This window comes from Chrysemys picta, chromosome 22 (genome assembly GCF_011386835.1).
Source record: "Chrysemys picta bellii isolate R12L10 chromosome 22, ASM1138683v2, whole genome shotgun sequence".
Lineage (NCBI taxonomy): Eukaryota > Metazoa > Chordata > Testudines > Emydidae > Chrysemys > Chrysemys picta.
The window spans coordinates 525,207-536,980 of NC_088812.1; the positions used below are offsets into that span (position 1 = coordinate 525,207).

Genomic DNA, 11,774 nt, shown 5'->3' on the forward strand with positions numbered 1-11,774 from the left:
CCAGGGTCTCCCAGGCGTCTGAGCCGCAGCAGGGTGTGACGAAGTGGGACTGTTCTTAATGTTTCCTCTGAATACTGTGTGGGTGCCTCCGTTTCCCTAGGCATGTCTTAAGTCTCCAGTGTGCATACATGGCTGACACTCTGTATTCTAGTAACAAACGGCCGGGGCCCTTCCCCCTTGTAAGGTGATAGCTAAAGGTGAACAAAGAGATCAGGTGACCTCCTAGCCCAGGAAAGACAAAAGCCAGAGAGGAGGGGCTGGAGGGGGTTTCAGTTTGGAGCTGGCTGGGGACGGGAACTGAGGGCAGACGGGGTTGTCTGGCTCGCTGGGCCCCAGGATAGACCCGACTGAGGGATCCGGTTCTCTGGACCTACAAGCTCTGTTTTAGACCGTGTTCCTGTCGTCTAATAAAGCTCTGTTTTACTGGCTGGCTGAGAGTCACGTCTGACTGCAAAGTGGGGGTTCAGGACCCTCTGGCTTCCCCAGGACCCCGTCTGGGCGGACTCGCTGTGGGAAGCGCACGGAGGGGCAGATGCTGAATGCTCCAAGGTCAGACCCAGGAGGTGAAGCCGTGTGAGCTGCTTGCCCTGAAGACAGTCTGCTCCGAGGGAGAGGAGGCTCCCCAGAGTCCTGACTGGCTTTGTGGGGAGCAGTTCCAGAGCATCGCCCGGGGACTCCGTGACACAAGGCATGTGGGAAAACAGTGCTTGCAGTTGTGAGCCTGAGAGATCTGGCTTCAGGTCCTGGCTCTGCCATGGACGCCCTTGGGCAACCTGCTGCATCTCTCTGTACCTAGTGATCCTTCCTTTCTTCTGTCCCATTGTCCAGTTAGACTGTGAGCTGCTGGGGCCAGGGACTGTCTCTCATGCTGGGTCCGTGCAGCGCTTGGCACAGTGGGGGCCCCTGCACTAACGGCTGACATAATGTCGTATCGCTGTCTTTTCTGGAGAGTTTCAAAAGCAATCGAGGTCTCCTAACGGCACAACACCAGAGGGGTGTTTGCCTGTGGATACTGTTGGAGAAAAACCACAATACACACACACAATACACACACACCTGCACAAGCCCTGACACATTCGGTGCGAACAAGAAGGAGCGGGGCTGTTCCCAGCGTCTGCTGATGCTTCCCAGGACATGGGAGCTGTCAGCTGTCCAGGGAGCTGTGCGGATTCTTCACCCACTCTCAGGCATTTTGGAAATCCCTTCATCTTACGTGGGCTTTTAATCGAGGAGCCCGAGTCTCTGAACTGCTCAGTCGCCGCTCAGGCTGAGCCCCGCCAGGAGAATTCTGCGGCTCCTGCAGCACGTTTCCAGATGGAGCTCGCTAGCTTCCCCCGCCCGGCCCTTGAATAACCAACTCGGCTTTTGTGCGGTTTGATCCTTTGCAAGAATGACAACAAGCTGAAAACCCTGTTCGCAGAATAAGTCATTGAGGGACGAGGCCAGGGAGGGAGGCTGTTTTCCAGAGGAGTTTCTACATGTGCAAGGCTTGTCTTGGGGGCGGTAAGGCCCAGTCTAATACATAACGGGGGGAAAAGGAGGCGGTTTCCATCTTAACAGAAATCTCAGCTGTCGGAAGGAGTTGAGCACTGGAGCAGCCGCTGCACTGTACCGCTCCTGGTGAGTGGTTCACTACATCGTAGCCACATTGCCTGGTGTTAGCAGTCATAGCACCATCAACGGAGATTGGGGACCCCGTCGGGCCAGGTGCTGTGCAGACACAGAGAGAGCGACAGTCGCTGCCCGTAGAGTGCTCTGTAGACAAACACAGGAAAGATCAATAGCCCCATTTTACAGATGGGGAAACTGAGAAGCAGAGAGGTGAAGGCGAAGGCTGGGAACTAGGGGACGCCATTTCCACTGGATTTGACCCCCGCAGGGTCCTTTAGGAACCCCTGGCCAGCTCACAGAGGCACTGTGGGACCTTACAAGAACGGAGGAAGCCCAGGTGGTAGCCCGGACTCCGGAGACTGTGACCTGGAGCTAACACCTCTGCCCTGCCTCCCAGGTGGGTTGTGAGGATAAACCCACTGGGGATGGAGCTGTGTATGTACCTAAGAGAGATGCTGCCCATTGGAGAATGCTGTGACCGTGTAAACAGCATGGAGGGGAAGGAATTTGTAAAGATTTCGCTCCTGGGGGGTTCCACGCTGACTGGGCCTGCGGCTGTGCTAGTGGTGAAAGTGCTGAAGACAAAATTCCACCAGTAAAGCAATTCTGGCCGTGTGCGTTCACGCCGGGGCACCTTTCTCCTTGGCACGCCCCCTCCTGCTCACGCCTCTGAAACCAGCGCTATTCCCCACGTGGCAGCAGGTATGCTGGAGAGAGCTGGGCTCATTGCATTGACTGGCTCCCTCTGACGCCGCCGATGTTGTTGTTATTAATCAGAATTACAGTAGCCACAATGGACATCAGGGCCCCGTCGCGCCGGGCGCTGCACAGATGCCATCTGAGATCAGAGCTGCATTGTGCCAGGTGCTGCAAACAGCCTGGCTGAGATCGGGACTCACGTTGTGCCAGGCGCTGCCCAGACCCCCCAACCAGGATCGGAGCCGCGTTGTTCCAGAGGCTGCCCAGATGCAGAGCGAGAGGCAGGCCCTGCCCCAAGCCATCCCAGGCTGTACAGACAAAGGATGGGCGAACAGAAGGGTCGTGAGTCCAGTTTACAGGCTGGGGGAGAAGAGGCCCAGAGACATGCGGGGACTTGCCAGGGTCACACGGGGTGTCTGTGGCAAAGCCAGGAAGTAAATTCAGGTTCCTAAGTTCCATTTTAGGGTGTGAACAACAGGACCAGTGTGTCCAAAGGGACCCTGCTCCCACCCCAGAGCTGGCAGCCCCCAGCCCCGGCTGGCCTGGGAGGAGGTTCAGCAGGGCAGCTGGAGTCTGAACCGGCAGGTGCGGGAGCTGACCGTTACTCCCAGGCGCCTATGCCTGGCAGCCTGGGTAAATTATTGTGGCGCGTAAGGCGCCACGGAGGGAATTACGACATACGGGGCATTACGCAGGAACCAGCGGAGCGTGTTGCAGCCCGAGCTGGAATAGAGACATCGCTGTCACATCCTCTGGCTCCTTCCCCGGCCCCACTGTCGCCCCTGATTTAAAGTGTGTGGCGAGTCTTTGAGCACAGAGAAGTGCCCGGCCCCATCGCTATGGATCCAGCCTCACCAGCCCGTGTGGTTAGCAAGATGGGGAAATATTCCATCTGGCTGCACCGGGCTCTGCGGGGTGGGAGGGCGATTTGTCTTCATGCAAACAGGGGACAGCCCAGCCCCTCCCTGGGCTGCTTCTAAAGTCATTGCAGGGTAAGAAAAATTTAGTGGTTCCCCCTCTTCCTCCACACAGCTCAGGGCTGGTCTAATGTTGTTTATTATGGTAGCAACTAGGAGTCCAGTCATAGACCAGGTGCTAGGTGCTGTACATTGTGTATTAGGTGTATTACGGTAGTGCCTAGGTGATCCAGCCATGGACCAGGCCCCTGCTGCGCTAGGGGCTGTACATTGTGTACTAGGTGTATTACGGTAGTGGCTAGGTGCCCAGACAGAGACCAGGACCCCGCTGTGCTAGGGGCTGTACAAACTCAGAGCAAAGACCCTGCCCTGATCTAAGTCTAAGACAAGAGACGACAGGTACAGCCAGACAACGGGGAGCACAATGAAACAACAGCCGCTACTAAGCAGCGTTACAGGGTGCGGGCTCCATCCACAATCTGGCCCTGGATCACAAACTCCATTTTCAGTCTCACCATGTCTTCTTGGGGGGGCGGCTGCACCTGCCCGCTCGGCTGGTCTAATCACAGTGATTTAGCTTCAGTTGCTGCTGATGCAGCAGTAAATGGAAAGCCGCCGCCCGCGTGCGCCCGACCGTGGCCGTGCCAGGCCTGGAATACTTGTGGGGAGGAGGGTACAGAGCTCGGCCAGCCGGGCAGGCCCCAGGGTTTCCAGCTCCTGCAATAGCAGTGGGCAGGGGCAAGGGAGTGACCAGAACGGAGGCCGTGTTAGCTCCGGGTGCTAATTCCCTTTTCTCCGGCGGCAGCACAATTCATTCCCCATAAATCACCTGGCTCCACCGCTGCGGAGCTGAGCGTTTAAAGGTGCGTGTGCGATGCAAACCCCATGGACGCCATCGCTCAGCGAGCGCCGGGGGCGGGAGAGGGGGGAGACAGGCTGCGGGAGGGAGAGCAAGTCACAGGGAGATGCTGGAGGGACCAGTGGGGTCTAGGCGGCATCGGCAGAGCTAGGCGTGGAGGGAGCCCAGGGCTGGGGTAGCAGGGGGGTTGTGAGTCAGGATTGAGGGGCAGCAGCAGAGCCATGTGCATGTTGTGAGGGGAATCCCCAGCTCTGCCGGTGCCCCTCAATCCCGACCCGCAGCCCCCTGATGTCCCAGCCCTACGTTCCCCCTACAGCAGCTCTACTGCTGCCCTTGTCTCCACCGCCTAGACCCCCCCACGGCGCCAGCCTCTTCCTGCCAGTTCTCCCCTCACAGGAAACGCGTCATTAGGATTCACGGCTCTTTACAGACCCCTGGGAATTCGCCTCCCGTTTCCTACAGAGCTTTGTATCCCCAGCACCCTGGGTGAGGGCAGGCAGCCCCTTTCCCTCTGCAGAGGAGGACAAAAGGCCTCGGACACATCCCAGCGGGGCTGTGGGTGGACCGGGCCTGACGTTCTCTGGGCTCCCCGCCTAGGAGCAGCTGGGCCAGGCCTTGCCGGCTAATGCACCCATGTCTGGGGGGCTGGCGCGTTGTTCCACACAGGGCAGGCACCCTGGGAGCGCGGCTAGAGCCTGGCGGAGCGATGGCCTCCACTGACCCCTATGAAACACCCTGCACGTGACACATGTAAGGCCCCGGCTGCTGGTGGGGTGCGAGAGAAGGTCATGAGTCTCCCCATCTGCCTCTGCCCTATGTCCTGAGGCGAGGGCCGTGGCTGGCAGAGCTGGGGGCTGGAGTTTTCACCCCGAGAGGAGGGGCAAAAGGGCTGCAGCTTGGGGAAGCGGCTCCTCTTGCAGGCAGCTCCCGGCAGAAGCACAGGGCTGCGAGGGTGGGCGTGTTATGGCTTGTATGGCGGGGACCACAGGCTGTGTCCCAGGGCCCTGTCTCTGTCCCCCGCTCGCCATCGGGACCTCTAGATGCTCCTGTGAGCCAGGCAGGAACAATCCCAGCTCTGCAGTGGTCAGGGAGGAACGAATGTTTGAATATTTCTTCTCGGATTCCTAGCTACAGTCCGGGGCTGGGGGCGGGGCGGCGTGAGGGGAACAGCCCCCCCAGCCGTGGTATGGCTCATGCCTGGTGCAGATTCAGCTGCAGCTATGCTCAGCCCATCCTGCTAATGTCCTGGCTCTCCCACCCATTCTCTGCGTGAGGGGCCCTATTGGCCCCATGTGCTACCTGCTCTCGCAGCATCCCCCTTCCTCTCACCGCCGTCTGCTGCGAATCACAGACTCCTCCGGCAGCCCGTAACGCCGGCACGGCCAGGAGAGACACGGCAGCGGGGGTGGGGGGCGTGATCGCGGATGGCTGCCACAGATGGCTGGTTAAACGCTGTCCATTAGCGCCGGGGAGGGGGGAACATGCACGGAGACAACAGCTCTGCGCCACGGAGCGGGCGGCAGGAATTAGAGAGAGCGATGGGCTGGCTGCATTCAAAGCCACTTAAATGTGGGAAAACCCTCTGTGCCCCCGGCTTAGGGGGACCAGCTCCTCAGCGTCGCGCCTGTCCGAGGGGCGAGGGACCCCTGCCCTGACCCCTGCCAGGCGCCCAGCGCAGGAGCTGCGATGACATTGACTCGCTTGGGCAATAAGGCTCATTTGCAGCCCAGGTGTCCTGGGAAAGACACGTCCTTCCCCACGCTACCCCCTGGCAGTGGGTGCAGGCAAAGGATGCCAGGGCTAGGTACGTGCTGGCGAGGAGGCCCAGGGGTCACCGTAACAAGCTACCACGGTGGGTATCGAACCCAGGACCACTGGCGCCTGTTTGCGTGAAGCACGCAGCTCAGATGCAGCAACCACTCGTGGGCCAGGCGGATGGGTGCACTCTGCCGTGGGAAAGGCAGGGCGTCTGGCCACGAGCTAGTCCACTGGGGCCCGGTTTTCCAAAGTGCTCAGCTTGGGACACGCTTTGGAAATCCAGCCCTGGGAGTCCCCACCCAAAGGAGCCTGTTCCAAGCCAAACCAGCGAGCCGCCCACACCGTGACACTCGCAGGTTACAGAGATTTGTCTGGCCGGGGGGCTGCAGGCCCCTTTGTGAGCACAGCCCCAGGGGGTGGAAATCCAGGGACACACTTTGTCCCAGGTGCAGTGAGATGAGGCGCGTGCAGTGCGGCTGCTTGCACTGGGCCTGGGCTGTGTCCTTTACGTCCGCCCGGCGCTGGGCTCTGTCTACCCCGCCTGCCCTGCACAACACAGATAAATCGACAGAACTAACGAACCCCTCGCTCGCCCTCCCGCCGTCCCAAAGTCTCAGCCCGATCAATCCTCATGACATAAGCTCAGGATCTCAGCGCGGCCCAGAACCAACGTGGCATTTCGTGCCGGCTTGCAGATGGCTCCGTCCTTGTGCTGAAGGTCGGGAGTGACCGCAGTCAAAGGAAGCCGGCAGCGGGAAGGGCGGAGCGGCACTTGCAGGCAGACTCGGGCCGGGTGCTGGGTCGATGGACAGACAGCGGGGGCTGCTATCCTGCAGTGCAGGGGTAGCTGGCAGCACAGGGACCCTGTCTGTCCGCTCAGCAGCTGCTCGAGGCCAAGCCAGACGAGCCCATTAGCTCCAGCCTGGCCTGCCTAGCGCGGCTCCCAGGGATTCCTGCACCGCACGAGAGACGTGCTCAGCCCCGGTCACCTGTGGTCCAGCTACCGTAGCGCAGGCTGGTCCTTCTCGGGCTCCTCTGCTAAGCCAGGTGAGCTCGCGGCCGTGACACCCGCCGGCAGGGCCGGCTTTAGCTGCCAGCCCAGCACCCCCCGCCCGGGGCTGTTCGGGAACTCAGATGCACACGTTCAAACCTGGCTCCCGGGGCGGGTGCTGAGCCCCTCTGGAGGGTTGGGCCCTGGGTGTTTCTGCGCCTTGGGCCGGTGGGGCCCAGTTTGCTGCAAGACACCCTCTTTTGTGACACCGCTAGCATGGGGCTGTTCTGTGAGCGGGGGCTGGATTGGGGCACAGGACACCTGGGTTCTAGCCCCAATGCTGACCTGGTGTGTGAGCTGGGCAAGTCCCTGTCCCCCTCCGTGCGTCTGCCTCCCCATCCCCCCGACTAGTTAGACGGAGCGCATCGGGGGCGCCGGGTGCCACGGGGCCTCACTGCGATGCCGACACCAAACAATAACTGGATTTGCGTTTAAATCTCCTAAACCCAGCGGGATGCCTCAGCGGGGGCGGGGCGGAATCAGGAGCAGCGGCTCCGCGTAGGGTTTTTATCACCCACAGCCGGGACAGGGGGCGATTTAGAGGAAGCCGCCAGCCCCAGCAGCTGGGGTGCGGCCTGGCCCGGCACACACCACAGGGACTTTATGGCTGCTCCGGCAGAGGCGTAATGAAGAGCCACCCCTATGGCTGAGTCAGCTTGGAAGGACACGTGGGACTTTTAGGGCCTCTTCCCACAGGCAGGACGCCAGGGATGACCCCAGGCTGGGGTGCTGCTTCCAGGGCCTATCTGCCACATGTGATGCACTCCGTGCTGGGGGGGAGCACATCACCCCGCACCCTGAGCCCAGTGGGCCAGACTGGAACAGGAGTTTTGCGGCTGCATGAGGTGCAGGGTAGGGGATACAAGGGTGTGACGAAGTGGGACTGTTCTTAATGTTTCCTCTGAATACTGTGTGGGTGCCTCAGTTTCCCCTATGCATTTCTTAAGTCTCTAGGTGGTGGGGAAAGGCCAGTGTGCATAAATCACTGACACGCTGTCTCCCTGGCAACAAATGGCCAGGGCCCCTTCCCCCCCTGCAAGGAAATAGCTAAAGGTGAACAAAGAGATCAGGTGACCTCCTGGCCCAGGAAAGAGACAAAGCCCAGAGGAGGAGGGGCTGGAGGGGGTTTTCAGTTGGAGCTACCTGGGCACTAGGAGTGAGGGCAGACGGGGGTGTCTGGCTCTCTGAACCCCATAATGGACCCGGCCGAGGGTCCTGTTTGCTGGACCTACAAGCTCTGTTTTAGACCGTGTTCCTGTCATCTAATAAACCTCTGTGTTACTGGCTGGCTGAGAGTCACGTCTGACTGCAAAGTGGGGATGCAGGACCCTCTGGCTGCCCCAGGACCCCACCTGGGCGGACTCGCTGTGGGAAGCGCACGGAGGGGCAGATGCTGAATGCTCCAAGGTCAGACCCAGGAGGTGAAGCCGTGTGAGCTTCTTGTCCTGAAGACGGTCTGCTCCGAGGGAGAGGAGGCTCCCCAGAGTCCTGCCTGGCTTTGTGGGGAGCAGTTCCAGAGCATCGCCCGGGGACCCCGTGACAAAGGGGCTCTGGCAGTGCTGGCTGTTTGGGTCCCTCTCTGGGGCATTCACCCGTCCCCCACCCCCCATGACCTGCCTGAGCCCCACTCCTTCAGCTGACCAGGTGGCGTCGTGAAGGCCCTGCGGCCATGGGCAGAGCCGCTGGCCCTCGCTCCACAGCATGTTCAGTCAGGGCCCCGCCGGCTCGGGTGCCGCCGCTGTGCTGGTTTCACACTGGAAGCCGCTCCACAGGCCAGAGTTGATAGCGGCTGAAATATGGCCCCATTGCTCCAGCGGGTGAAATACCCGGCAGAACCCGGACTCAGCCCTGCTCTCCCCTGGCCAGGCACAAGGCTCCTGCACCACGGCTTGGCGGGGAGCAGTGCCTTTGGGTGGCTCCAATTCATTCCGCTGGGGGGCTGGGGGCTGCAGGACGCCATCTCTGAGCGGGGGCAGCCTAAGGGCTCACGGGCTGCTCATTTCACTGCGCCCACCTGGGGGCTGGCACAGGTGATTAAACTGGTGCTTGTATCTCTGGTTCCTCTCTGGTGGGTTTATCCCTGACAGGCAGCCGCGGAAGCACGTTGCTCCGTCTGCACTGGGTCCCTCGTCTATTAATGTGTTCTACCCGGAGACTGGCTCTCTTCATTAGCTCCTATCACTCCAGGGCTATAAAGAACTGTAATTGCTACAAATTGGTGCCCGCTTGGTCTTCAACTCCCCCCTCCTCTCCTGGGCTTTGGGGAGTTGCTGTGTGTCTGGGCAGCGCCTGACCCGACAGGGCCCCGATCTCGGTCGCTGTGTGTCTGGGCAGCGCCCGGCCCGACGGGGCCCCGATCTCCGTCACTGTGTGTCTGGGCAGTGCCCGGCCCGACGGGGCCCCGATCTCGGTCGCTGTGTGTCTGGGCAGCGCCCGGCCCGACGGGGCCCCGATCTCGGTCGCCGTGCGTCTGGGCAGTGCCTGGCCCTACGGGGCCCCCGATCTCGTTTGCTGTGCGTCTGGGCAGCGCCCGGCCCGACGGGGCCCTGATCTCGGTCGCTGTGTGTCTGGGCAGCACCCAGCCCGACGGGGCCCCGATCTCAGTCGCTGTGTGTCTGGGCAGCGCCCAGCCCGACGGGGCCCCCGATCTCGTTTGCCGTGTGTCTGAGCAGCGCCCGGCCCGACGGGGCCCCCGATCTCGGTCGCCGTGTGTCTGAGCAGCGCCCGGCCCGACGGGGCCCCGATCTCGGTCGCCATGCGTCTGGGCAGCGCCCGGCCCGACGGGGCCCCGATCATGGTCGCTGTGTGTCTGGGCAGAGTAACTTTGCTCCATCTTTCTCCTGGCCCCTCCATGAGAGGATCCTGTTTCTGGTGCTGGCTCCAAGCACTCCCCGTTCCGATGCTTTGAGGGCCAGGAGCCTGCAGTAACACACACACACACACAGTCCCAAGCACAAGCGCAAACACACACACACAGAGGCACGAACGCACACATCTAGAGATGCAGCTGGCAGAAGCAATAGGAACATCACGGTTGTACTGCAGAGTGCACTGGTTCTCCCAGTGTCCCCCCAGTTCCATGCCAGCCCCCCTTCCATCTAGCAATACAGAGATCAGGGCCCCGTCGCGCCGGGCGCTGCCCAGACCCCAGCCAAGATCAGGGCCCCGTCGCGCCGGGCGCTGCCCAGACCCCGGCCGAGATCAGGGCCCCGTCGGGCCGGGCGCTGCTCAGACCCCAGCCGAGATCAGGGCCCCGTCGCGCCGGGCGCTGCCCAGACCCCAGCCAAGATCAGGGCCCCGTCGCGCCGGGCGCTGCCCAGACCCCAGCTGAGATCAAGGCCCCGTCGCGCCGGGTGCTGCCCAGACCCCAGCCGAGATCGGGGCCCCGTCGCGCCGGGTGCTGCCCAGACCCCAGCCGAGATCGGGGCCCCGTCGCGCCGGGTGCTGCCCAGACCCCAGCCGAGATCGGGGCCCCGTCGCGCCGGGCGCTGCCCAGACCCCGGCCGAGATCAGGGCCCCGTCACGCCGGGCGCTGCCCAGACCCCAGCCGAGATCGGGGCCCCGTCGTGCCGGGCGCTGCCCAGACCCCAGCCGAGATCAAGGCCCCGTTGCGCCGGGCGCTGCCCAGACCCTGACCCATAAAGGATGGAAACATACATACTTGTTGTGGATGATGTTAGATCGCGAGTCCTACAGAGGACAGCTCGCTGACTTACCAGATCAGCGGTCGGGGTCACCAGTGTGGTCAGACGTTGGCTGTGTGTGTTCATTCAGCGCGCTGGCCCTGCTCTGCGCAGGTCACGGAGACAGCAGACCTCAATTAAACTGCCCAATAAATCCACAGACTTGGTTTCCAGCGAAGGTGCCCGGCCAGGTTTATTCGTGACGGCGCACGGCAATCGCACCTGGCAGACTCTACGAGGAGACTATGCGTACGCCTGTGACAATAGACCAGCTCAATCCGTGGTGGGACTTTCCATTCCCCCCTCAGCTGGACAAAGACACCCCCTCTGAGATACCTCTTTAGACCCCGATATAAACAAGTTACATAGTTAGTTACTGCCCCGAGGTCGCCAGTGTACAGGGTGGTTCGATTAAAACGTCTCCCTTACGTTCTGTCATCCTGACCTGCTCTTTTAGGAGGGGTCAGTGCGTTCCTGTTACCCTTGGGGACTGTGTCTGCACCAGCCACGCTATCCGGATGTTCTGGCCTGAGCGCTCTGTGCCTAGCACGTCTTAGGAATGTGTATTTCTGCAATATCAGCCCTGTTCTTCCAGCGTCTGTGAGCAGGTTCTGCCTCCTACCCGGCCGCTGATACAAGGGCTCATGTCTCTGCCTACTACACTTGTTCAATGAAAGCTGAGTGTCTGATGTCACCATGAGTTGGGGCCCCGTGCACAGGCCTATGGCGTACCTGGCTTGGGTGGGGGGGGGGCTCTCTAGGTGCCTAGAGAGACAGAAGCAGCCCCCCCCCCCACACACACACACACATTGTAGCACTGCACTTTTCCAGCTCCCCACTGTCAGGGCCCCCATCCTTGCAGTAGCCGAGCCCCACACTCTGCCGTGCATTTGTCCCCTGGGGGCAGGGAAGCGTCACCCCCACATTACAGCTGGGCTCGGGGCCTGGGCAGACGCCGGGACCCCCCAAGGTCACACGAACCGTCAGCAGCAGGGAACTGAACCCAGGTGTCCTGGGCCCCGGGAATGATGTTGCACTCTCTCGTCAATGACTGGTTGATAAAACAGGTGGAGCCGGACCACCCTAATCCCTGGGCTGCCTTTCTGCCCCTTTTCCCACCCCCCAAGGGCAGAGGAAGGGGGCGGGTGTGTTTCCTTGGTACCCCCCAAACACTGCCTGGGGCATGTTCTCCAAAT

The 11,774-nt window shown here is 61.4% G+C and overlaps 1 protein-coding gene across 1 annotated transcript in view; it reads right to left on the reverse strand.

The window, feature by feature from the left end:
- LOC101933581 (microtubule-associated proteins 1A/1B light chain 3C-like) overlaps positions 1 to 11,314 on the reverse strand; it is a 38,619-nt gene extending 27,305 nt beyond the window's left edge. Inside the window, exon 1 of the mRNA XM_024112051.3 lies at positions 10,612 to 11,314. Within this exon, the coding sequence (XP_023967819.2) occupies positions 10,612 to 10,665 (54 nt within the window). The 5' untranslated portion in view covers positions 10,666 to 11,314. The remainder of the gene's footprint in view (positions 1 to 10,611) is intronic.
- Between the last annotated feature and the right edge of the window lie 460 nt (positions 11,315 to 11,774).